This window comes from Balaenoptera borealis (assembly GCF_965194805.1).
Source record: "Balaenoptera borealis genome assembly, chromosome: 4".
In the NCBI taxonomy this organism is placed as follows: Eukaryota; Metazoa; Chordata; class Mammalia; order Artiodactyla; family Balaenopteridae; genus Balaenoptera; species Balaenoptera borealis.
In genome coordinates, this window is record NC_138861.1 from 59,554,506 (window position 1) to 59,582,265 (window position 27,760).

The 27,760-nt window shown below is 40.6% G+C and overlaps 1 protein-coding gene and 1 long non-coding RNA gene across 2 annotated transcripts in view; both read right to left on the reverse strand.

The window, feature by feature from the left end:
* Positions 1 to 12,911, reverse strand: part of PARM1 (prostate androgen-regulated mucin-like protein 1) — a 105,365-nt gene extending 92,454 nt beyond the window's left edge. Inside the window, exon 1 of the mRNA XM_082390300.1 lies at positions 12,607 to 12,911. Within this exon, the coding sequence (XP_082246426.1) occupies positions 12,607 to 12,649 (43 nt within the window). The 5' untranslated portion in view covers positions 12,650 to 12,911. The remainder of the gene's footprint in view (positions 1 to 12,606) is intronic.
* The window catches only part of LOC309627970, a 749,424-nt gene that overhangs the window by 351,690 nt on the left and 369,974 nt on the right, over positions 1 to 27,760 (reverse strand). The gene's annotated exons all lie outside the window — the stretch shown is intronic.

Below are 27,760 nucleotides of genomic sequence, written 5' to 3' on the forward strand. Positions count from 1 at the left end.
AGTTCAATATACTGTCACCATTTCTACCTGTCAGTACGTAAATGAGCCACCTCATTCTTTTAAGCAATTGCTGAATATTGCCCAGTTGAATGAACATGGAACTGTTCATTATGATCTGACTAGTACCTTATAATTACACATTTACATTGCTCCCAATTTATTAATATTTTTAAAAAGTTCTTTTGGGATTGACATATATACACTAATATGTATAACATGGATAACTAATAAAAAAAAAAGTTCTTAACCAAGACAAACAAATAAGACTTAATCGGGTCTGGACAGGGGATGGATACATTCTTATCAATTTCTGTGTATGTTTACAGTTTCCATAATAAAAAATGAAAAACAAATCAGTGCTTGAGTGCAACTTTGAAAAACTGTTATAAAACGAGAGACAACTGTCACTTACGGACATTCAACTTTTTTTGTTGTTTTTAAACTTTTGGGTTTATTTTTTATTTATTTATTTTTATTTATGGCTGTGTTGGGTCTTCGTTTCTGTGCGAGGGCTTTCTCTAGTTGCGGCAAGCGGGGGCCACTCTTCATCGCGGTGCGCGGGCCTCTCACTGTCGCGGCCTCTCTTGTTGCGGAGCACAGGCTCCAGACGCGCAGGCTCAGTAGTTGTGGCTCACGGGCCTAGTTGCTCTGCGGCATGTGGGATCTTCCCAGACCAGGGCTCGAACCCGTGTCCCCTGCATTGGCAGGCAGATTCTCAACCACTGCACCACCAGGGAAGCCCCATTCAACTTTTTTTTAAGAATTTTCTTTTTTTTATTATTTATTTATTTATTTATGGCTGTGTTGGGTCTTTGTTTCTGTGCAAGGGCTTTCTCTAGTTGTGGCAAGCGGGGACCACTCTTCATCGCGGTGCGCGGGCCTCTCACTATCATGGCCTCTCTTCTTGCGGAGCACAGGCTCCAGATGCGCAGGCTCAGTAATTGTGGCTCATGGGCCCAGTTGCTCCGCGGCATGTGGGATCTTCCCAGACCAGGGCTCGAACCCGTGTCCCCTGCATTGGCAGGCAGATTCTCAACCACTGCGCCACCAGGGAAGCCCCATTCAACTTTTTTTAAACAAAGACTTGGCTGTAAATTTCTGAATGTCAAAACCCCCATCACCCCTCTGCCTGATAACTCTACCCTCGGTGATGCAGTAATTTTTGCTCTTTCAGCAGCCACACTTGGCTTTGAGATTTTGGGTGTCACAAGCCTCCTCTTGTCAATGTCTGTTCCTTTTCCTTCCAGTGGCACTCACGACCCCAGACACAGTTCCCGGTCGGTCCTGCAGCACAAGGGCCGGCCTCCCCTCCTTGCCCCTCCTCTGTTCACGGTCCGTCCTGCTCTTCACGATGGTGGAGCATCTTCCCACCTCAAGAATGGACAAGTGACTTCACTGAACAAGCAAGGAACATGTTTTTCATATAAAGAATCATCTTTTCCCTTCTTTGGTTGGTCTATAGGTTGCTCTTCAAGTTGATATCATCTTAAATTTTCCTATTATCCCTTAGGCTTCAAGACCAGTATGTTGTTCTTTTTCAAGATCATGTTCTTTTTGGCAGCTGCTAAATGAGTAGATGTTTTTATTTAAGCCAGAAAGTAACATGAGTCTTTGTTGGGTGCTGAAGCTGGGGGATATGCCAGCCTGGGTGACTTTAACACCAGCCACGCCGAGGGGTGTCAGCCCTGCAGGGTGGGGAACAAGTGCATGCAGGATACAGGTCTGATTTTAGTCAGGACTTCCCATCACTTCCATTTATCGCTTGGACTAAAACACAATTCATATTTCAGAATCACCAATGAAGGCAGAAAGAGTCTGTAAGGCCAGGAAATCTCCTATTCTGTCCTTCAGCTTATTTGTGACTAACTTACACCCTCAACACTCAGCATTTGAATTGACTTAACTTCCTCAGACGTTACTGGGACATTGCCAGTCATGCCTCCCTTTGACTTAAATCACTTTCATCACCAGGCTCTTTTTAGCTATTCAGAAAATTCTCAAAAATGTTCAAATAGTAGAAGTATCTTTATCTTCTCTAGCTGAGCTCAAAGGTGACATTTTCTTAATTGGCCAGAGAGTTTAAGAAGTTTCAGCTATTTTCAAGTGATAGCCATGGTAAAAAATAAAAGGCTTACATTTTTAAAAGAAGTGTTTTATATGTGCATAGCTTTAAAAAAGCTGATTTTCAAGTTTAGCTTTTGTAACCCTCAATGAAAACAAAAAGACTGACTCTTTTTTAAAAACAGCTATTTGGAAACACTAGACACAAGCACTTGATAGTAAGCAAGTTTGCCAATGTCTCCTTTTGAGGGGATCTAAGGTGAAATTTAAATTAAGACTTCATTGTGCCAGCCCTCAAAAATGTATTTTAATCCTTCAGTTCAACAAATATTTTGAGTACCCACCTTAGTGTCACACAGCATTGGGGATACTACAACAAACAAGAGAGACAAAGATCCCAGGATGGGGGGACTAGGGATGAAGGAAGACAGACATTAAAGGAAAAAGTAGAGGCAAGAGGCAGATGAGGGGCAATGGGAATATGGCGTTGGCAGGCAGAACAGACTGCAATTTAAAAATGTTGGTCAAGAAGAATAAAAGAAATCAAAGAGCAAAAAATGCATGTTCTATGAGGTCCAGATTAAGAAGCATTGATGAAACTGACCAAAGCAAGGCTTGCTATTTTTAGTATGTATTACACATTTTCTTAATAAAATAAGATTGTCCACATGATTAACCTCTGGTGGCTTTTGAGCAGAAATTCAGGATAAAGATCAGGTTTCCAGGACTGACTGTAAATATGTTCATCCTTTGGGAACACAGGAAAGGAAATCTAATGATGCAGAAATAATCATAGAGCAGCCAGGAAAGAAAGAGACCAGAAGTGCAGACTGGACGCTACAGCCAAAGAGCCTGAAGTCAGTAATCAAACGCCTCCTCAAAGTATGCTTGACAATTTCAAAGGGTGGGGGAAATAAAAGAGTAACTGACAAAAAAAAAAAAATGTTGGTAAGGTAAGTCTCACTGAGAAGGTGACATCTGAGCAAAGGTTTTAGGAAGGTGAGGGAATTAACCACATGTATATTTAGAGAAAATATGTTCCAGAGAGAGGAACCAGCCATGGCGTGCAATAAGGAAACCAGTGTGGCTGGTGCCAGGGGAGCAGAGGGGAGGTAGGAGCCCTGGTCCAAGATGAAGGGGGAGAAGCTCAAGTGGGTCTGGATCGCTGCTTTAAGGACTTGGGCTGAGATTTCACTCTGAGCACAGCAGAAAGCCATTGCAGAGCTGCGAACAGAGCAATGTCACCATCTGATACATTTCCACTGGATCGACAGCTGCTCTCTAGAGACCAGACCTTAGGAGGGAAAGGGTAAAAGCTGAGAGGCCCAAGAGGAGGCCCCTGCAGGATTCCGGGAGAGAGAGGATGGGGGCTCACACCACAGACAGCAATGGAGGTGGCAGAAAGTGTCTGACTTTATGTATTTTAAAGGTAGGGCGAACAGACTTTCTTGAAGCATTGGATGAGGGGTGTTGAGAGAAAAAGAGACTCAAAGATGACTCATGATTTTCAGCCTAAGCAACTGGAAAGTTGGAGTTGTCATTAATTGGGATGGGGAAAGCTTCTGCTGGGGACTATTCTGGGAGAAAATCCAAGAGTTCATATTTGGATGTGTTGCGTTTGAGATGACTGTGAGATGGTCAGCTACTGATTTTCTTCTGACCAAGTCAAAATTAATCACCCTCAAAGAACATGAGTTCCCTGAGGGTAAACTTCTATTTTGTTCACTGCTGTATCTCCAGAGCCTTAGACAACACATGAAGATTCTCCATTAAAAATTAATTTAACAGGGACTTCCCTGGTTGTCCAGTGGCTAAGGATCTGCCTTCCAATGAAGTGGACATGGGTTTGATCCCTGGCTGGGGAACTGAGATCCCACATGCCACAATGAAGATCCCGCAGGCCGCAACTAAGACCCGACACAACCAAATAAGTAAATAAGTAAATAAATAAATTTATGAAAAAATTAATTTAACAAATATTTGCTAGGCACTCATTACATGTCTTGCTCTGTTCTCCATGCTGGGGACACAGCTGGGACAAAACAGCTAAAATTCTCATGCATCTTATATTCTAGGAGTGTGAGCCGGACGTGCAAATGAAGTAAAATAAAATAAATCTTCTATGCATTGTTTAATAAACTTTTTTTTTTTTTTTTAAGATTTCGCTGTGTGTTTTTTTTTTTTAGTTTATTTATTTATTTATTTTTGGCTCTGTTGGGTCTTCGTTTCTGTGCGAGGGCTTTTTCTAGTTGCGGCAAGTGGGGGCCACTCTTCATCGCGGTGCGCGGGCCTCTCACTATCGCGGCCTCTTGTTGCGGAGCAGAGGCTCCAGACGTGCAGGCTCAGTAGCTGTGGCTCACGGGCCCAGTTGCTCCGCGGCATGTGGGATCTTCCCAGACCAGGGCTCGAACCCGTGTCCCCTGCATTGGCAGGCGGATTCTCAACCACTGCGCCACCAGGGAAGCCCTGTTTAATAAACTTTTGTTGAATGTTTACTCACATGGCACTTGATGTGTATTATCATAACTCTACAAGGAGGAGACCGAGACCCCAGAGCTGGCATCACACCAGCCTGTCTTCCTCCAAAGCCTCTTCCACCATACCATGTAGCCTCGCAGAGAAAGTAACACAAATCTCATCCTCATCGGGTAAATACCAGGGTTGTGTTTCTCTTCAAATAAGCATTGAACGGGGAATCTGCTCAAAATAGGACTCTTCGCGAAGAGCAGTCTAGGAGGCCAGCCCGGAAGCGGGCAACCCCAGGTCACTCAGCCCTCCTTCATGCAACCAAACCACGCAGCTGAATTCCTCTTGACATTTCAGGGCATTTTCTTATTCTGCCCCTTTCACAATGCTGAGGGTACCTGAATTACCTGCCATTAAGGGCTGTCACATCGCTTCCTCTGAAAGGTTCAATTTGCAGCCTTTCACAAAACTAGAAAGGTGTACTAGAAGAGGCTTGATGTGCATATAAATTTGAGGAGGAATCTCTTATCTCCTTCGCCTAAAAATGAAACTTGATGAATCTTCCATTCCCAGTAGCAGCATCAAGGAGGTGGTTTGGTCTTTAGCAGCCCCCAATAATTTCAACAATCACTTCCCCCTCGTTCAGCCACCAGACATTCTCTCCATCTCATGCAACAGACCACTCCTAGCCTCTTCCACGTGTCCTACGCAGAAATTCTGAAACAGCCATGGCCCCTGCCCTCTGTCCATTTCTTATCCAGTTTCCACATGGAATGTGATATCACACTTCCTTCCCCTCCTACATTTCCTAGAAGGTAAACGGTGAATGATCATTTATCCTCAAAAGCTGATAATTCTTTCTCATGCTCAGACCTGTCTGAACAGTTCTTCAAAACGGACAATTCCACGGCTCTCTCCTCTGGAATGCCATCTCTGACAACACTGTCATTTTTAAGACCAAACATGCTGAGTTCCCTTTGGTTGGGTGATGGCCGTATTCAGCTTGATGTTACCTCTCACGCAGCTGACCCATCAACAGCAAGAATTTCCATGACCAGCCGAGTGTGTGATCCACCAGTAACTTGCCTCTTTTCCTAAACCAACAAAGAGGTGTTCAAGTCCACCAGATTTCTTTAGGACCTTCTCATGGACAAATGGGCTTTGAGACTCCCTCATGTAATTCTGAGATGTACTGAGTCCTCTCCTAATGTGACACATTACCTTAGCGCAATAGGATGACCAGAGTCTTAAACATTTCCCTAAACACATATAGCTTTTGCATGGTGAATAAAGAGGACATCCTTTTATCCTTACAATAATTGTTACTGCTCTTCCTAAAGAATCTAAATTACAGTATAAAGCAAGAATCATATAGTGTGGAGGGTTTAACAATGAAATAACTGTTCAATGCCAGTACAATGGTATCTGCCTGCCGTCTATCTGTGGATCACAAAAGCTTTTCCAATGGAAAACGAAAAGATTTTATAAGGAGCAGACAACCCCAGTAAACAACCCATCATGGATAAAACAGTGGGTGAAAAAATTCTCTCAGGAATGAGGTTATGCTTCTGGACTACACAAGCTGCCAAGAATATCATAATTTTAAAGGTAACATATATTTTAATAACCCCATACAGGGAAATATAATATGTTCTATCCAGTGAGAAGCTTGAATGATAGCTTTAAGTTTACAACCATGGCCAAAAAAATGAAAAATCAATCAAACAAAACCTTCTCTCCTCCAGTTCTTCTCAGGTGCAACACCTGCCCTAAAGTTTCTGTGCCCTTATTTCCTCCTTGATGGAAAAGAAAATCAGGTGTCAGAATTTGGACTGTAAGTGGAAGATATTATCATCAAAGCTGTATTCTGTCATTCATCTTATTTTGTATTGAAGAGACGTGTTTTCTAAATATCACACCTGGTAACTTTCCACAATTTTTTTTTCCACTTAACAATTACCTAGTCACAGATTTGTCCTTAAGTATAAAGGTGCAAATTTCCACCACAGTCTAATTGCTGAAAGGATTTTTTTCCCCCAATCTGCCTTGAAATTCTGTCTAATATGCTGCTTCAGTCTCCATATAGCCACAGATTTCAAGTGATACCTATAGACCTATCCTGTAGGAATTATGCAAACCTTATATAATAATTGTGAGATGTGTTAAGATCCTGGCACAGAAGACAGCATTGAAATCCAAAGCTGTTCTATTAACTTTCTTTTTTAATCAGCTGCCAGCTGGATTCTGGAAGGCCCTTAGTTCCAGCTCCTATGCAAGAACACTGTTACCATTTCAAATAGTATACTGTTTTTTGTTTTTTTTTTTTAAAGGAAAGGTCACAAAAGGGTAGAGTAATGTAGCCTCAGGGAGGCTACAGAAATCCCACCGATTGTTCAGAAAAACATAACAGTGCACAGTAAATGGATATGCAATCCAATTCAAAATGTTCCATTGGAGAGCTGCCTCTGAATCCTAACGTTGTAAGTTGCTTTCAGAGAGACAGAGCTGCTTTGAAATCTCCAAGTCGTCTTCCCATGAACAGATTGTGATGAATGAATGAAATGGAGAGGGGTGGCTAAAGCCGGGTGGGGCAGGGTTCAAAATAAAGCCAATCCTATGTCAAACCCATTGCACTGATGAACCACACATGGAAGGCCAAAGGTAGGGTTGCTAGAAGAAATACAGGATGATCAGTTACCTTTGAATTCAAGATAAACAACGAAGAATTATTTAGCTTAAGTGTGTCCCAAGTACTATGTGGGATAGACTTAGAATTCACTATTTATTTGAAATCCAAATTGGGCTGGGCAACCTGTATTTTTAATTGCTAAATCTGGCAACACTAGCCAAAGGAAAATTAAAACAGCTTATTTTCAATTGACATTATGCCACCTTGCACCAATGAAAAACACAGATGAAAACAATTATATAATCGCCTATTTTGTTGTAATGGTTTCTATTACTTATAAAATAGCATAAGTCTCAAGGTTTATAAACGATATTAAAACAGGTAAAAGAAATGGGCTACGCTGCTATAAAGGATCATGAAGACTGTTTAAAGACCCACACATCAGAAAATCTGATGTTACATCAATCCCCGTCATTTAAATAATTTAAGCTGTGACTACTAAATGTAATGCCATGAACTACATACACAAATCTGTCTTATTTTATAGTAACTCTACTTGCACATTAACTGAATGATAACCTATTAGCCCTGCATTTCCAACTAAAAAGCAATCGTTGCATAAGGCAGGTACCCACTATTTGTCTACCTCTTTTCATAACCACTGCTGTCTTCTAAATGAAACATTAATTTTTTCTAGGCAACTGTTTTATTCAATACCTTGCTAGCAAAGCAAAGACAGTCATCTCTCTGTATCTGTGGATTCAATCAACCTCGGGCCGAAAATATTGGGAAAAAAATTCCAGAATCCAAAAAGCAAAACTTGAACTTGCCGCATGCTGGGAACTATTTCCACAGCATTTACATTGCGTTAGGTATTATAAGCAACCTAGAGATGATTTAGAGTATACAGGAGAATGTGCGTAGGTTATATGCAAATACTATACCATTTTATATAAGAAACTTGAGCATCTGAGGATTTTGGTATGGGGGCCAGGTTCTGGATACTTACGGGTGACTATATTTGATTCCTAAACTAACGTATCCAATTTCAGTAACAGATAACTTCTAAAAGGGAGAAAACCATCGTAAATGTTACAGCAGGATTCCTTTCATTTGGGTGTTAAAACAGTCAATCCACTTTGAAAATATTTTTTAAATGTCCCTCTTCGTTGTTTCCAGTGGATGCTGTACTCCCCAGCCCCACCCCTGTCCCCCCAAAAATTGTAGTTTAAGAAAATCTGCTCAAACAGTGTAAATATTTGGCCAATATTTTTCTTATAAAAGCACAAGCACAATGAAAGCACCACTAGACCAGGCCCAAATGATCAAGTTAAATTAGAGATCTGGCCATTATTGATGTTTTTGGATTCTGGAGAGAGCCATTCTGGATCATTCATACGCCATGAAATGCCTTTTCCTAAGTTGTTTGATCTGAATTATCCAAAATTTGTGGCTCTGGGAACGTGACCTTAAGGTTTAGCTGAGTTGGGCTTTTGAAACACACCAGTCTGCAAAAGACTTTGTGGAAGAAATAACATCTTCCATGAGACTTTACTTCTGTTTGTTACTGAGTGTTTTTTGGACTGTTGTGCTAAATTTGAGCTGGCACATTATTAACCTTTTCAAATTAGGCATTTAGTAGGCTCAGTTGAATCTTTTCTTAATTTGCACATGAATGTTTGCCAGAACAGCTGGCATTGTGCTGGAATATTAGTTTAAATCTTCAATTTACATAGTCCAAGCACAAACACATAAACTTTGGAGAGGATGACCTAATTGGTGCCGAACACAGTCAACTTTATTAATAAGAATAATAGCAACAACAATCGCTAATACTTATTGAGCGCTTACTATGTCCCAGGCATTATAGGTATATTCAGTTATTTACCACTTTCAACAGTCTGATGAAGTTTTATTTCCCCAATTTTGTCGATAAGAAAACTTGAGTGGTTAGATTACGTGCCCTAAATTATACAGTTAGTAAGTAGTAAAACTTCGCTTTGTACTGAGGCAATCTAGCTGCAGAATCTGCAGCCGTGCTTCACCACTTCGCAACACTGTCTCAGTAAATCTATCCCATAATTAATGGAGAACTTCCACCTTCTCAGGCAGGTTTCACAGCGAAGGAGGTGTCACTTTGTGACACAGACTTCAGGGGAATAGGAGGTAACCAGGCTAAAGGCATGCAAGCCACCCTTCACCTCCACTCCCAACCAACCATAGGCAACCTTGCCGTTCCCATAAATGTGTGTGCATTTTTTGGTTTATTTTTAAGATGTTTATGATAAGATTTACGATATGGCTTTAATATGCTTATGATAAAGCCCTGCCATATATCAAGACCTATAGTGAGAACAGAGCCATAAATGTGTAGGGTGGGGTCTTCCTTTGAGGATAAGGACATTCGAGATGTTAGTCACTTGGAGAAGAGCTAGCTGACAGGCCTGGGACACAAATAGGCTCTCTAGCTGGGTGGCAGACTGGAATCTAGCTCTGCTGGTCTTGATCACCATGGGGCCAATAAGTCAGCTTGGGTAATGGGGCAGAATGCAGTACTCTCCCTGGGGTGGGGCAGACAGGGCAGAACCTAAGGCAGGAAAAACCGGGTCAAGGGATTTTTTGCCTCTCTTACCTATGCTTGTTTCCCCTTGAACTCCTTGAATGTTTGGAAAAGGACTTTGGGAAGTTCCAGTATACCTCAGATGTCTCAGTGAGGGAATTTTTTAATACATTGAGCCATAGAGCACTGGAGAACAGCATCGACAGTGGTGGGAATGAAAGAATTGAATCTAGAGAGGAGAGAGAGAGGGATGAAGATGGAAGCTTCCTGTGGCCTGCCATCCTCCCTCCCTTCTTGGTTCTGCTGCCTGCCCTTGGAGGTTCTGGCTTGTAATTTAGAGGCAGTACTCCTGTATGCCTAGAGTACTGGCCTTAGAGGTGTTTGGGAACGGTTTGTAAAATAGCCATGCTAGTTTTCTACCGCAATCAACTCTGAGAGAACTGAAGACAGCCCAAGGTTTCTCTCTTCCTTCTTTTTAAAATACAAGTGAATAAGTGTAGAGATCTACTTTTGCTGTGTTGTTGACAATGCACAGGTATTTACAAGTGTCCATTATACAGGCTGGAGAAAACACTATGTATATGTATTGAGTAGATTTATTAAGCTAAAAAAGTCCCCTGCTAAGCCCCATTCCTGGCTCAAGAAAGTATCACCTCAAGAGTTTTACGGAAAATTTCCTGAATCCTCTAAAGATAGAGGGGGGAGGGAAAAAAGCAACTGCCTGATGAAACTAACTAGAGCTTTGCCAAGGGAGCCCCAGGATGGTCCACTGAAACACGCATGCCACTTTCATTTCAAGAACCGTTGTCCCTCTCTCCTTTACAACTTTTTCTAGAAAAGTTATATTTTAGTTTCTCAAAACACCTTACTTTGGGATGTAAACAACCTTGTACGGTATTTATGCCTATTTTTATATTATTTTCCTGATAACTTATTGCAAGTAGCTCTAACAACACACTGACCCCCAAAGAGATTCCTTCTGAGGCACAAACTCAGAGGAAAGGACGCTTCATCACTCTGTTAGGGAGATGTACTCAGAAACATAACTATGTCTTCCGGGGTCAGGGGAACCCCAGAACTGGGAGGCTGTGATCTTCTTGGTTCTGACCTCGACACATGTGTGCAGGGATGAGTGAGGCTGCTCAGCGGGTCCCCAGCTACCAGCCTCCTCAGTCTGGGCCGTGAACAAGGCCAAGATTCTTGCCGCAGCAATAGCGATGCTAAACTCTAAAACTGGCCAAGAAAAAAAAAAAAAAAAAAAAAAATATATATATATATATATATCTTGAGCTCCTTAGGGAGAAAAAACCCCCACAATACACTGCCTTAGTAGGGTTAATCCCGGCGTTGCCAACTGCCAGAGTTGTTAAAAAAATAAAAATTAAAGACAAGCCACTAAATAAAATTAGCCAACAAACCTACCTACCAGCTCTACTGGCTCACTGAAGGTTTTCTGAGCCTCAAGCCTCATGAAAGGATTTCTAGAGAGGAGAAAGAAAGCCACCTTTCCTGTCATTTCGTAAAAGTCTCTTGGCAATCCCGGGGCTAGGGAGTCGGCTGTCACACTTGGGGATACAGGCGTTCCCAGCCTGGCTGGAGCAACCAAAAGCGGCAGGGGACCGGGAACCCTCTGCGGACGCGCCTCCAAACCTTGCAGACACCAGAGAGAAAAGGGAGCTTTCTCAGGCGTTCAGCAAGTAGAGGAAAAAGACTCGCTCTAGCCTCAAGTTGGGAAACTTTTCCTCAAAACTGCATTATCCTTTGTGAGCTGCCTGGAAACCCCTAGCTTCTTTTCAAGGGATTGTAACGACCTGTGTCCACGATTACAGGAACCCAAGCAATTCAGGAGGAAAAGAAATACACACACGGAGTACAAGCATGAGTAAATGGTTGTGTATGTGGCTTTGGAACATTCTTATCTAAACACGCCGGTGTCCCCGCACTCGGGCTGCTTTTTCCACCAGTGCCTCATCCGTAGTCAGTGTCCCTTGTCTGCCTACATTTTCTGGAAAAACTGGATACCCCACTCTCAGACTTAAAGCGCTGTTCTGAATCTCTCCTCTGCGCCCACCAAGCCGAGCTCAGTCCTCCGGCTCCTCTCTCCCCAGGCCCTGCTTGGAGGCCGCTGCCATCCGTGGTCCTGAGGCCAGCGATGCGCGCGTGGGGAAGCCGTCCCGAGGGTGAGTGTGTGTAGGGGGAGTGGGTGGAATGGGGAGGATGCTAGTTTTCGCCAAGTTAACAGTTTCTGCCAGGGCACATATTTTGGGGGAGTTTCCGGGCCACAGGGTAGAATTGCAAATCCCCAGGGGTGATCATGAGCTCGAGCCGGGTCGGAGCAGCTGCCGTGAGGCTGTTAAGGCCGCATCACCCCCACGCGTAACTAGGAAGGGTCGCCGGAGACCAGAGACCACCGAATCCCGGGGAACGCAAACCAGCCCCGCCGGGTGCGCGGCCACGGCTTAAAGCTTTCCCATATGCGATCCCCTTCTTATCCCTCCCCGAGTCCAACCGCGTCAACCGGTCTGTCTGGTGCCCAACTCTGGCAGGGTGTGCTCGGAGACCCGAGAAGCCTCTAATCTCAGTCCGTGTCGCCAACCCGGGTTTCAAACGCATCGTGCAGCCACCTGTTTCACAAAGCCCGGAGTTTGTGCGGGCGCGGGCTGCGGCCGGAAGAACCCTGCCATCCCCTCGGTCCGGCTCGGCCCAGGATCTCCAAAAACGCACGTCGCTCTAAATCCAAGTGCGCACGCAGCTTTGCGAAACGCTGGAGGCTCGCACCTCTCCGGCCACCCGCGCGCGGCGACTTATTTTCCGGTCTCCCCGGTTCAGCCCCCGCCCCCCAGCGCTGGTCGCCGGGCCAGCCCTCCGCCACATCGGCGCCCCAAAATACCTGCCGTGAAGACGCAGAGAGCGAAGAGAGTCTTGTAGACCATGGTACCCTGGGGCTTGGTGCCGAACCCGGCGCGGGCAGCGGGAGAGTTTGCCGGGACTGACCGAGCGCCCAGAGCGCGGGCAGCTCCTGCTCTGTCCGCTGGCTGCGGTGGGAGCCAGGCGAGCGGGAGGCTCGGGCGGAGGTAGGGGAAGCTAGGCGAGCGCCGCGCGTCTCCGTCAGCTGCTTGTACTCCGGCGCCTGGCGCGCTTCTGCTCCATCCCAGCCGCCCGGGCCGCCTCCGCCGCCGCCAAACCCCTCCCACCCGGGTCCCGCGGAGATGACTAGGCCACCCCTGGCCTTTCCTCTCCCAGCCCTCGTGTCCCGGGAGTCCCGGCCCAGGGCGGCCTCTGCTGGACAGTCAGGGCGCGAGACCCGAGTTTTGACCCGGTTCAGCAAATGTTTGGGGCGGCTGGCACTGTGCTGGGAACTAAGGGGAGGCAGAGAAGTGGGAGCAGATTTCTGCCCTCAGGAATTTATCTCAGCTTTTCTTACAGGAGTTACAACCTTTAAACACGTGACCGTGTGCCATCTTAGGTGTCACCTCGAAGAGCCAAGACCCCACTATTGTAAGAGAGCGTACACTTCTTTCCAAGTATGAGAACCTTTTCCTTTTCTTTCATTTCTCCAAACGTTCCTGCGTGTACATTAAACCCTCACACACATTCAACCCCACTGCATTTCCTGGTGCCTGAGCCAGGATGTCTGCCTTCCTACTCAGCTTCGTAGGAGAAGAAACAGTACTAATGTCAGGTAACAGTGATCATGCGATAATTATGAGCCAGACACCCTACTGGGTGTTGTATCATGATGCTTCTAACAACCCTACCACATAAGAATTATTATTTCATTTTAAAGATAAAAAAACTAAGGCACAGAGAAGTTAGGTAATGTGCTCAAGGTCACATAGCTGGTAAGGGTTGGATTCCGTAACTGAAGAGTTTGTGTACCAGGACATAATAACAAAGGCTGACATTTCCTGAGAATTGCTGTGTGCTAGACAACTGTGCTGTACAGGTATTAAACAAGTCAAGTTCTCAGAACAATTCTCTGAAGTGGGCACTATGATAGCTTCATTTTCAGGGGAGAAAATGAAAGCATGGAGAGATTTAAGTACTTGCCCAAGGTCACACAACTAGCTAATGGTACAGATAAGATGCCTGCCTAGGGACCTGGGGTCATCCCTGTACTATACTCTCTCTTCAAAGCCCAAGGTTTCAGTGTGTTCACACAGATCGAAGCTGATCTTTCACTTAATCCTCTCCATCACCTTAGACTTGCTTATTTTCTACACCTCTATCAGACAAGATGCTAGATCATCTTCCAACATCTATGTTATTATGAGCCTGGTGGTCCCCTAGTCACTAGAGCTGGGATTAAGGAGCCTTCCTAAAGAACTGATTTGCTCAGGACCTAGCAGTGCTGGAGAACAGCTTTCTTTCTTTCTTTCTTTCTTTTTTTTAAAAATTTATTTTACTGAAGTATAGTTGATTTACAATGTTGTGTTAATTTCTGCTGTACAGCAAAGTGATTCAGTTATATATATATGTATATATGTGTGTATAGCTATCTATATATTTTCATATTCTTTTCCATTATGGTTTATTACAGGATATTGAATATAGTTCCCTGTGCTATACAGTAGGACCTTGTTGTTTATCCATTCTACAGAACAGCTTTCTTTTTCTGTGACTTCTTTCTCGTATACCAGACAGAGCCTCAAGTTGTATTTTCTCACTCCCTCGGGCCTCATGACTTTATCTGTGATGATGTCAGTTCCTCTTCCTGACCCCACCATCACCACTTGTAGAGCTTGTCACGCTTCCACAACCAGATAAAACTGAGCTCATGTTTTCTCTTTTGTCTTGGTAAATTTATTGATTCTTGTTGAAATGAGAAGTCAAAGATATTACAACCAAATGCCCAACCCCCTTTCCTCCTCCCTGGCCAAAGAAACTGCAAATTTATTTTATTAAACAAACTCTCTTAATGCTTTTGACCTTCAGGTCCTTCTGGTTTCTAGGGTAGTCTATGTGATGATGAAAAATTACTGCATCTGTGTGGTGACTGTCATGGATCCCACAGATGGAATTTTGCAAGCACGTTCTGTAAGGCGCTGGTGCCTTTAGATAGGGCCATTTAAGTAAGTGACCCTATGACAGAAATAAAGATTTTCAAAAACACTTCACAGAAAAAAATTGTTCACTTGAAATTCAACAGACATTAATGGAGTCCCTTAGTAGTGTAAAGCATGTGTGACAGGCTTTGATATCTAAGATGATAGTTTTGTACCCAAAGGATTGTGATTCCCACGTATGAATCAGTTAAAATCTCCAAAGCTTTTCGCTGTATACAGAATAGAGTTGAAAATAATTTCTTTAACTAAAAATCATTCATTTTTATTAACAATTAAAACTTTTGATTTATTAATTTAGTGAAAACATATTTGATCACTTACTAGGTGCCAGACCTCATACTAGGCTGTGGGAATGAGACAGGTTGTAATAGTCAAGGTAGGTGGGTTATGCTGCTGTAATATATATAAACCACCCCCAAAGTCTCAGAGGCTTAAGCAATAAAGGTTTACTTCTCGCTTATCATCATCTGCTTTGGATCTAGGCTACTCCCCATAGTAGATATCTTCTATATCAGGATTCAGTGTTATACTCCATATCAGAAACTGCTTCTATACTCAGGAAAGAAAGAGGAAGAGAGTTATGCGCAGCATTTATGTCTTCCACCTGGAAGTGACGATCCTTTTCTTTTTAAAATTAATTAATAATTAATTAATTTTATTTTTGGCTGCGTTGGGCCTTTGTTACTACACGCGGGCTTTCTCTAGTCGTGTCGAGTAGGGGCTACTCTTCTATGCGGTGCGCAGGCTTCTCTTTGCAGTGGCTTCTCTTGTTGCAGAGCATGGACTCTAGGCCCACGGGCTTCAGTAGTTGTGGCTTGCGGGCTCTAGAGCGCAGGCTCAGTAGTTGTGGCGCACGGGCTTAGTTGCTCCGCAGCATGTGGGATTCTTCCCGGACCAGGGCTTGAACCCATGTCCCCTGCATTGGCAGGCGGATTCTTAACCACTGTGCCACCAGGGAAGTCCAGAAGTGACGATTCTGCTCATATTTTACTGGTTAAAGGAAGTCAGTGGCCATGCTTAACTTCAAGAAAACAAGGAAGCACATTCTTCATGGTTATGATGTATGCCACAGTGGTTAATTGTCCTTGCCATCAGGAAGCTTATATTCTAGTAGTGAGGAGTCAAACATTGAACGATCCCAAAAATATATGCAATAATTTATTATGTTAAAGTGGTGGGGGATGGGAGAAACGGGTGAACTGTTTTATAGTTGTTTGTTAAAATAAATTGAATAAAAAAGAGTTCAAAATATATGCAATACTTTACTATGTGAAATGCTATAAATAATAATACCCACTAACATGTATTGAGCTTCTGCTCTATGTTCTGTTAGGGATTGTTTCAAGCATTTTGTGTAATCTGTAAACTTTACACTCTGTAAGTTTATCCCAATTTTGCAAATAAAGAGACTGAGAGATACTTAACAAAAGTTTGAGTATGAAGGAAACCAAAAGATGCTAAGATATTATGGCAGGGGGACTTGCACTCCTCATTGGGGTCAGGGATGGAATTTGCATGTAACCTTTTAGTCATGCCTTATAGCAAAAGCCAGTTTCTTCAGAGATTTCTTGGTTCTTTCATAATGCTCCACTGGGATAAAATCTAAGATAAACCTGCCTTTTACTGACTCCCACTCTTTTTTTGATCACTGATTAAATGAATTTCTAGGGTTGTAGACGTTCAATTTTTTTAAAAAATTGCCTTTGATTGACTTAGCTTTCGACATCCTGAATTTATCGTAATTTATAGATAAAGTCGGGTAATACATTTTAGGTAATATGGAAGTGTTAGCTCTGGACTCTTGGATTCATCATGGCCTAGGAGAGACAGAATAACTTGGTTGAGAGAGCTGAGTAAGTAAGGCAGTCTGTGCAGTGGTTAGAGGCTGAGTTCTGATGTCTATTCCATGGTCCCCATAGGCTGGGTTCGAATCCCCCCTCTTCCATCTACTAACTGACTTATTACTTTGTATCTCTATGTCTTAGTTTCTTCCTGACTTCATTGGGAAGATTAAATGGATTACATATGTGAAAGGCTTGGCATGTTTTAGGTGCCAGTAAATGTTAGCTATTATTAGAGGAGAAACTTTCAGGTACATTTAAAACTCATTTGGAGATCTAAAGTACAAGGAGAAAACATTAATGCCTGCTGTAGCTATTTCTTCATATAAAAGGTTATGAACCTTGGACTCTCCACTCCTGCTACATCTGAGCTGCAGGGGAAAGCTCTAAACTGTCTCTGACAGTTCCTCCCCCAGCCCCTCATCCCCAAAGGCAGGAGTGCAGCAGTCTCAAGACCCTGATATATTTTGTCTTGGCTTCATTTCTCTTCCCAAGTTGCACTGCAAAAATATCTCCGTGGCTTTTGCTATGTACTTAATTACATAACTTTGCTTCTCTCTTAACTCCAATTTCCTTTTAAAAATATTAATGGTAAAAAAGATTAAAGGCAGTGATGCAATATGAGAAAAAGAGGAAATTTGGAACTTTGCCAAGAAATATTTGTTTGAACAAAGGCAGTTTTAAAAGCGCATGATGAAACATGATTGTTTCCCTGATTTAAATAAACTTGTTTGGAGCGCTTTGAGGACACTAAACCACATGTCACTAATTTGTATTTTAATTAAGGAGGAAACCCTTAAAATATTTCAGGAAGGAAGAAACTGGCCTCTTGGAGGTGATGCACATAATGAAACCTATTTTTAAACTTGATTGAGTTGATACTGTAGATTTGCATTGTCCAAGAGAAGTAAAATACAAGTCATATATGTAATTTTAAAATTTCTAAAAGTCATATTTTGAAAAAGGAGAAAGAAACAAGTGAATTTAATTTTAATGCTATGATTTAGTTAACTTGATGTATCTAAAATATTTATCATTTCAGCATGTAATGAATAGCAAAATATTAATAGGATATCTTACATTCTTTTTCTCATTGTAAGTCTTCAAAATCCAATGTTTATTCTACATTTATACAACATCTCAATTCAGACTAGGCACATTTTGAATACTCAGTAACAAAACATGGCTAGCAGCTATCATAACGGGCAGTATGGCTATAGAGCACTGGGTCCAGTCTCTTGCCTTGCCTCGTGGAAATCTTCTGTAAAAGTACAGAGCAGTGCTGGTGGGACTTTCTTAACTGACAGTGGAGTTAATTGGAAGCCTAAGACTTGCTGATTGCGTTGCCTCTAACCCTCATTAACTTCTCTAAATCTCAGTTTTCCCCTGTATGAAGTGAAGACCATGATAATAATGACACCTTACTTCAGAGGATTACTGTCAGGATTTATAATCCTTACATTATTAATTAATTAATTAAGGCATGGAAAACATTTAGAACAGACCCTAGACAGAGCAGAGCCTTAATAAATGTTTACTTGTTATATTTGGTAAGAATGGTTATGATGATGATTACAAAATGCGTATTAATAGTAAAATCTTCCCAATTGTCAGTGTAGTATCAGCGATTCCTTACCACTCAGAGGCATTGACAATATTGCTTGTCTCTAGAAGTCTACTTTTACATAGTTTAGAGCAGCATTTATCAAACATTTTGGTCTCAGGACCCCTTTGCACTTCTAAAATTAGAACTCTGAAAACTATTTGTTTAAGGGCCCTTTCAGGTAATTGTGGTTTTGTTCTTTTATATTGCAACAAAACTCAATGAACAGTAGTTTCTTAAAAGTTAGTAGCAAGGTGGAATCTGAAAGCATCTCAATAAAATTTTCATATTCTGTTACATTAAAATCCATTGGTCTATTTTGCACTTTGGATGTGTCTTTTATCCATGTGTGATTTTGTAACATCATGCGTTGATCATATAGAAAATATTGGTTCACTGAGTTACGCAGATCTTCCGAATTTTAACACATTTCATTATACAACATCAAAAACTATACTTGTTAATATCTCCACTTATATAATCAAAAAAGTCTTTAAATATTGGGAAGCTATCAAGTTAGTGGTAGAAGATACAAGTTTGGCAAAATTCTAATTTTCACTTGAAAGCTTGGTTGCTTTCCTTGAAGTGACATCTAACATCACAGAAAAAATGCCTGACAAATATCCAAGTCTGAATAACCATAGTTTATCTTTTAGTTGTTCTTTTAAATAAAAATTGTGTTCCACAAAACAAATGGTTAGTTAAGCTTGTGACTCAAGTAATCACATAAGTGCATTTCCTTGAGACAATCACCTCCCTTTGGCATGCAGCAAACATGCTTTATGCATACTTCCCATTTATTTACATAAAATATGAAAAAATATACATATTCAAAATCAAGATTTAACAAAGTTAATAATTTTTACTCTTCTTTAAGGGAGTTCTTAAGTGAAACATGCTTTTTTCCCCTTTAAACTAGACATGCATTGTGTTGAAGAATACAATGACTATGAATATAATTTGGAGCCACTGCTTCATTTATGCTGAGGCACCAGACATTTTCCCACAATCTCTTTTGCATCATCAATGCAAAAATTTTAAAAAAGGACCAAAAAATAAAAAATAAAAGAGGTAAATAGCATCTTAGTATTATTATGAAAATAGTCTTGACTTTGCAGACCTGAAAGGATCTTGGGGACCCCTAGGAGTCTGTGGACCACACTTTGAGAACTTCCGGTTTAGCAAAAACATCTTAGAAGGTTGCTGAGCACATCAACTGGTTTATCTGTCCAGAGCAGCCCTTTCTTCAGAGAAATTCTCTTTTCCCTTCTCCAAGCAAGTGGTTCCAATGGTGGTTGCATCTTCCTGTGGAGCCTGCCTCTTTTTCCACAGTGATTGGTATAGGGTGGACATCAGGCTGTGTTTGTCCTACTCAGTGCACTTCCCCAGGATTTTCAAACTTGGGACCAGAAAACACCACTAATAGTTGCTCTCTGAGATGAAGTTATGAGGTTCTGGTACTCTGGTGGACCACTCCAGCATGTGGAAGGAACTGGTCTGAATTAGGATACAGAAACTTGATTCTTGGAGAGAAGTAGAAATGGGAGAAAAGATGCCCGGTGGCATTCTAGTCCCTAGTCACACTTGTCTCTAAGGTTCAACCACATCCTTGCCCTTTCCCCCCCGACTCTGTGAGCATTTTCATGAATTTCCCCTTTTGGTCCAGCTAGTTCAAACTGGGTTTCTGCCACCTGCAACCTAAAGCAATTGGCTAATGCAGAGGGTAGCAAAAGCTAATTTCCAAAGTCACTCAGTGTTCAGTAATAGTGACTGAGGATAGCTCTTCCCATTCAGAAAAACTTAATTATCAGCTCTGGGCTAAAATAATCATAATAAAAACATACCACCACTACGTTATTGAACTGATGTGTGGTAGAGCAAGTCAGGATATTCAGCTTCTATTTCTGAAAAAAATTCATGTAAATGAAAATGGTTAAGCCCATGAAAGCAAGTGAGGTTCACCATTGATACTAAAGGTTTAATAATACATGATAAATTTGAATAATTTCCACAAATATTTGTAATGAAAAATACAATGAATAACCTGGGCTTTAAATACCTTACTTTTCCACAATATTTGTGAATTTGTCCAATAAGGCCTTTTTTCTGCTCTACACATATTTTTACCACCATCAATTGTAACACATCTTAGTAGATTCCATTTCAGGTTGTACTGAATTGATGTTTTTGTAGGTTCCTTGAAAATGTTCTTGGACTTCCCTGGTGGCACAGTGGTTAAGAATCCGCCTGCCAATGCAGGGGACATGGGTTCGAGCCCTTGTCCGGGAAGATCCCACATGCCGCAGAGCAATTAAGCCTGTACGCCACAACTACTGAGCCTGCGCTCTAGCGCCCGCAAGCCACAACTACTGAGCCCACGTGCCACAACTACTGAAGCCTGTGAGCCTAGAGCCCATGCTCTGCAACAAGAGAAGCCACCGCAATGAGAAGCCCGCGCACTGCAACAAAGAGTAGCCCCTGCTTGCTGCACCTAGAGAAAGCCTGCACGCAGCAATGAAGACCCAATGCAGCCAAAAATAAATTAATTAATTAAAAAAAATTCTTGACTCTAGTTTTACTCAGAATATTCATAGGGTGATTTTTTCAGTCATTTCAAACTTGGTATTGAATCCTCAAATAACTACAACAGAACAGTATTGGTAACATCTATTGATTCATTAAGAAGCAAGGAAAACCATTAGAAATCATTTTTGTTGTTGTTGTTTTTAAGGTGACTATTGATGTTGCTTCTAATGTTCTCAACTCTTTGAACAACTGTTCTCACAGAGAGCCTAATAGTCCAAACAAGGTTATTTTCTCTGGAAACTTTTTTTTTGGCCGCTGCAAACACATACAATTTAATTAACTCACAATGGTAAACCATTTTTCTTGCTTAGTTAACAAATGAGCCACTTGGAAAGTTATGTTGATTGTAGCTTCATTTTGATTTTTAATTTTTGTGGAAAAATTCTGATCTAGTGAGATATTTGTTTTAAATTTTCTAATTTTTCTGACTCTTTTGGGAATATTGTGCATTGGCAAGAGTGTGACAATTATTTAGTTTGGTAATATTGACCTATATTGTATTCTCTTAGCATAGCAATAGCATAATTCTTTGCAGTTTAGATAAAATATCCACGTTCCATTGTGCCTTAAAAGTGTGATACTTGGAGTCTACATTTCTTTTCATTTTTCTTCTTTGTTTCTTTTGACATGATGGGTACGCAATAAAAAAAATGTGGTGGTATGGTGATATGTGTGACACTCAAAACGCTATCAAGCTATGACCGCATCACTGTGATTTGTAGTGCACTGAGCAACAGTGTGAGGCCATGAGAGTACCACATGCAGCCTCTGTCACAGCTAGTCAACACCACACAGCTGCTGTAGTGTGAAAGTAGTTGTAGGCAATATGAAAAACAAGAGTAGCATGTAGCTGTGTTTCAATAAAACTTTAGTTATAGACACTGAAATTTGAATTTCATGTAATTTTTATTTGTCATGAAATACTCTTCTTTTGATTCTTTTCAAACATTCTGAGCTCACAGGCAGTACAAAAACAAATTTGGCCTCCTGGCAATAGTTTGCCAACCCCTACTCTAGAGAAGATTTGCATTTGATTCTGCTAGATATCCTAGATTGGTTCAAACCTATATCAATTTCAGCTTATTAACCTGGGTTTTCCTGAACTGAGTCATGTATATTCAAACTCCATATTCGTGTGAGGTTAGGGCTATAGTTCTGACTTATGAGGGAGATTCTTCTTCTTCTTCTTCTTTTTTTTTTTCCTTTTTCTTTTGGAGCTGAGCTGAGACCCTGATAGACAAATCACATCTTGTGTCTCCTTTTACCATCAGACATATGTATTTTTTCTAGCTTACCTTTTTATTTAGGTTGTAGTCATCCTTCAAGGACCCTTTCTTTATGAAAAAATACCTAATCCCATTACTGCTATTTATGCAAGTCAAGCCCTTATCTCTTGTTCCCTATGTGGTCATTAAACCTGGGGCATCTACACCTTCAGAACTGCTGACCACTCTAATTACAGCTTCATTCTCTGTCTCTGTGGGGAAGAGGGACAGGGGATTTCCTTTGCTTTGTTATGAATCCAGTTATATATTTACAAATTTTATAGTAGTTTACCCAGCATTTTAAAGTTATTTTGCATCAGGAGGTGGTTTTTTTCTTTTTTAAAGGTTGACTGGCCTCCTTTATTTTTTTTTATTTTTTATTTTTTTAAAGGTGTAGGCTTATTTTTATTTATTTATTTATTTTTTGGTTGTGTTGGGTCTTCGTTTCTGTGCGAGGGCTTTCTCTAGTTGCGGCAAGCGGGAGCCACTCTTCATCACGGTGCGCGGGCCTCTCACTATCGCGGTCTCTCTCGTTGCGGAGCACAGGCTCCAGACGCGCAGGCTCAGTAATTGTGGCTCACGGGCCCAATCGCTCCGCGGCATGTGGGATCTTCCCAGACCAAGACTCGAACCCGTGTCCCCTGCATTGGCAGGCAGATTCTCAACCACTGCGCCACCAGGGAAGCCCCAGGAGGTGGTTTTTAAGAATAACTAGACCTACATATTTACAGATGTAAAAGTTCCTTGTATTTTCTTAGTCTTTTTTCTCTCTTTTTCTTCCCTTTACTTTCTATAACTCAGTTTCTATTTTAAGCCTCCCATCTCATTAGGCTGGTGAAAAATTTTAACCCTAGTCATTCTGACTTAACCCCAACTTCCTGCATTTTTTTTTTTCCATAGTTCCAGAATCTTATGCAATGGTAAAGTTTGGAGTGGGGTGAAAACATCTGGTTCTTGAATCGTCCATCTATTTTCAATCCCAGGTTACAACTGAGAATCAGTCATTCTCTTCAACATGGCTTTTCATATCCAGGGGCTCTCTGCCAGGGTGGGGTGTAGGAATTTTTGCAAGGCTGCCCAGATTCCCACAAAGTTAGTCATTTCATTACTGAAGTCTTTCCACTTCTCCAGTGTCTTTGCCTAGAAAGTCCCCTCTGTATTTAGACCCTCAGACCTCTTTGTTCTCACTATGCAACCTATCCCCTAAAGTCCTGGGAATTTCATTCTTGTTTTAGGGAAATCATTTTCCTTTCACAATTGCAGCCTGGATGCTTTGTGTATACCCTAATCTTCACCCAGCTTTAGGGATTAGGCCTTTGGAAACTAAGGCCTGGAAGATTACAAAGCTACTTCTGATTTTTCTCTGCCACAGTCCTTCCCTTCCTACCAAGCTGACAGTGAAAACTGGATTGACTATTTGTTTGAATGATAGGAGAAGAAAGAAATACAGCAATAATAATAATAAAAGATTAATAGTTTAAAATATTTTCCTGCCATGTATTTGAAAGGTGATGGTAGTTGTTATGATAAAAGCTGATGGTGGTTGGAATAGAGTAGTGACAGTCAAGATGGAAAGACAAAAACAGAGGTAAGATACATTTTGGAGATAAAAGTAGCAGGGCTACTAACTAATATCATGATGTGGGGTTAAGGAAGAGGCTGGAATCAAGTGCAACTTCCAGATTTCTGCTGGACCAACCTGCTGTCCCATTTACTGGGCTGTGGGAATCTGAAGAAATAAAGAATTTTGAGAACTTTCTCATATACATTTTTCTACTTGAATATAGAATCCATCCTTATGGATTCTGATTTTTGGGGGGTGGATTGTTTTGAATATGAAAATATTATTCTATTTAATGAAGTTACAGATTGTATAAGACAATGAATAAAGATGTAAAGAACTAACCCTCACTGCTATCTTCTACCATTTCTAATCCTCCACAATGTTGTCTTGACAACTCAGTTTATGTTTGAACTGAGGAATATTTTGCAATGGATAAAAGAGATTACTGAATAAACTTTAATTGGAGGAACCCCAGGATGTACAATTTTGTTTGTCTTGACTATTTTACAGCTTTGTAGAACTGTAAAAGCCTATAGAAAACTCAAATAATATAAATAATTTTAGGCCATAGAAGTGCAAATTTTGTCCAGTGGAGTGAAATTGAGTATCACTTTGTGGATATTGACCAGTTTTGCCAATTTTGCATCCATTTATAAATTCATCTCATCATTTTTTCTTTGCTTAAAAGGTATGATATTTTGAATTCTTTGACTCAGTTGTAACATCTTACTGGTTCCCTCAATTTACTAAGGAGTCAAAATCTTTGATACGTATTCATTTGATGAGTCATGATTTTTCCTTTTAAAATTTTTTTAAAAGGTTAATCATAATTTATCTTTTATTTTACTTATTTATTTACTTATTTATTGGAGTAAAATTGCTTTACAATGTTGTGTTAGTTTCTGCTGTACAATGAAGTGAATCAGCTATATGTATACATATACCCCCTCCCTCTTGGACCTCCCTCCCACCCCACCCCCATCCCACCCATCTAGGTTGTCACAGAGCACCGAACTGAGCTCCCTGTGCTACACAGCAGGTTCCCACTAGCTATCTATTTTATGCATGGTAGTGTATTTATGTTAAACCTAATCTCCCAATTCTTCCCACCCTCCCCTTCCCCCGCTGTGTCCACATGTCCATTTCCTATGTCTATGTCTCTATTCCTGCCCTGCAAATAAGTTCATCTGTACCATTTTTCTAGATTCCACATATATGTGCTAATATATGATATTTGGTTTTCTCTTTCTGGCTTACTTCACTCTGTATGGCAGACTCCAGGTCCATCCACATCTCTACAAATGACCCAATTTCATTCCTTTTTATAGCTGAGTAATATTCCATTGTATATATGTACCACACCTTCTTTATCCATTCATCTATTGTTGGACATTTAGGTTGTTTCCATGTCCTGGCTATTGTAAATAGTGCTGCAATGAACGTTGGGGTACATGTGTCCTTTTGAATTATGGTTTTCTCAGGGTATATGCCCAGTAGTGGGATTGCTGGGTCATATGGTAGTTCTATTTCTAGTTTTTAATGAACCTCCATACTGTTCTCCATAGTGGCTGTATCAATTTACATTCCCACCAACAGTGCAAGAGGGTTCCCTTTTCTCCACACCCTCTCCAGCATTTATTGTTTATAGATTTTTTTGATGATGCCCATTCTGACTGATGTGAGGTGTTACCTCATTGTAGTTTTGATTTTCATTTCTCTAATAATTAGTGATGTTGATCATCTTTTCATGTGCCTTTTGGCCATCCATATGTCTTCTCTGGTGAAATGTCTATTTAGGTCTTCCATCCAAGATTAATCATAATTTGTGATATTTCATATCTTTATTCTAAATTCTTTTTGAATAATAAAATAGTTATAATAATTTTGATATAATTAATTAATATAATTAATAATTATATTGAGATTGGGCAAAAATCTTGGAGGTATTATTGTCTACTCTCTTCATTTCACAGATGAGGAAACTATACCACAGAGAAGTTAAATGATATGTCCCAAACTGTAGTTAATTTTGTTCAGAGAGAAACTTCGACCCAGTTCAAACAACTTCTAGTTTGCTACTCTTTTCATTCTACCCTTTAATTGAATGTAATTTCTCCTGTCTTCATGCACATAGGTAATTCATAAGGAAATCATAGACCAGTTGTCTCAGGAGAATAAATTTAAGCTCTAGCTGCATTATAAGATGACAGGAAAAATCACGTATTTGGAAAGCACAGGAGAAGTTTAACTCTAAGGCTGAGAAAAAAGACTTGATCAAATAATACATTTGTATTATGTAGGATGTAAATAATACATTTTCATTGTATGTAACACTTACTGTTAACATGGCTAACAAAACTGGCTTAGAAACTAATGCCTCTCCCTTTACCATCCATCCTTATGGATTCTGTCAATGTGCTTTTGGGGGGGATTGTTTTGAGTATGAAAATATTATTGTATTTATTGAAATTACAAATGCTGAAACTTTTATATTCAGCTTACAAATTTTATTCTATTTATTAATTAAATTTTATATATCATTTTTAAAGCTTGGATAATACTTAGCCTCCTATACAGAGCAAGTTAAACATCTTAAGACATTTTAAATGGCAATTATAAATGTAATATTTTTACTTCTTTTTAGGTGTTTCTGTTGTCAGGCTTAATGAACAAAACCACTCTGAATTCTTGAATATTCTTTTAAATCTAATAAATTAAATATGCAAATACCAGTGACTCTTAAGTTCCTTTAAATAATTCTGACAATACATAAACTAAGACATTTTCTACTTAAAATCACCAATCTAAATTATATATTTATGCATTTTAAAATGAATTATGAAATGAATTATACTAATAGGTTATGTTCTTTAAAATAGTAGAAGTACACAAAATACAAAATATGTAGAGATTCCTAAACCACAATTATTATTATCATGGGTTTATTTTAGATATAATTCTCTGAAATATTTAAAACTCAATTCTTAATCTTCCTGGGTTTAAGGTAGGTTTACCTACTACATAAACATTTATCAAATCCTAAGACACTTTAGGGATAACTTCTCACATATGTAATGGCTCAGGTTATTAGCTGAGGTGAGGAGTGGATTCTTGTTTGCAACGCCAATTATTAGAAGGACTTCATAATGTAAAGAGTTTTCTCTCCTAGTCCACGTAGTCACTTCCCTGCCCTGCTTATGGAAATCATTATTCCTATCTGTGTGGCTTGACTGAATTTGGCATTTCTTTGGCTGTTAACATAGTTTGTAAATCCTTTGAAATTGACAGACCATCTTTCATATGTGTCTGTTTGGTAGAACCCTTCAACTCTTTTTTTTTTTTTTTAAATATATTTATTTATTTATTTTTGGCTGTGTTGGGTCTTCATTGCTATGCGCGGGCTTTCTCTAGTTGCGGTGAGCGAGGGCTACTCTTTGTTGCGGAGCAGGGGCTCTAGGTGCGCGGGCTTCAGTAGTTGCAGCATGTGGGCTCAGTAGTTGTGGTGCTGGCTCTAGAGCACAGGCTCAGCAGTTGTGGCACACGGGATTAGTTGCTCCGTGGCATGTGGGATCTTCCCAGACCAGGGATTGAACCTGTGTCCTTTGCATTGGCAGGTGGATTCTTAACCACTGCGCCACCAGGGAAGTCCCAGAACCCTTCAACTCTTAAAGCTGTAAAAATGACACCCAGTCGAATCCTGGAAATCTCTTGTCTTTGGGTGATTATTTGATCACACAGTTCAGTCTTTTTATTTCCAGGTTCTTGGGTTTCAAGCCACAGACATTGATTCTAGCTAACTTAAGCAAAAAATGAGTTTATTTGAAGGATATAGCTAGTTCAAAATAAAAGGAAAATTTCAACATCAGGCTTCAAGAATCAGCGACCCCCCCCCCCCCCGAGTAACAGGATCTAAAGAACTCTTTCTCTACCCAACCCCCAGGAGGTTCAAGAAGAATAATCTCTATCCATTTTTAGTTGTTAAGACTCTACACAAGATTAAAAATCTTATGCGAATGAGTCAAATGCTAACCTTTGGGCTGGGAAGTCCCACAGGAAAACAGATGCTACTGTCTGAGAAGTAAACAAACTAAAACTGAGAAGGCTAATGAAGATGGCTCT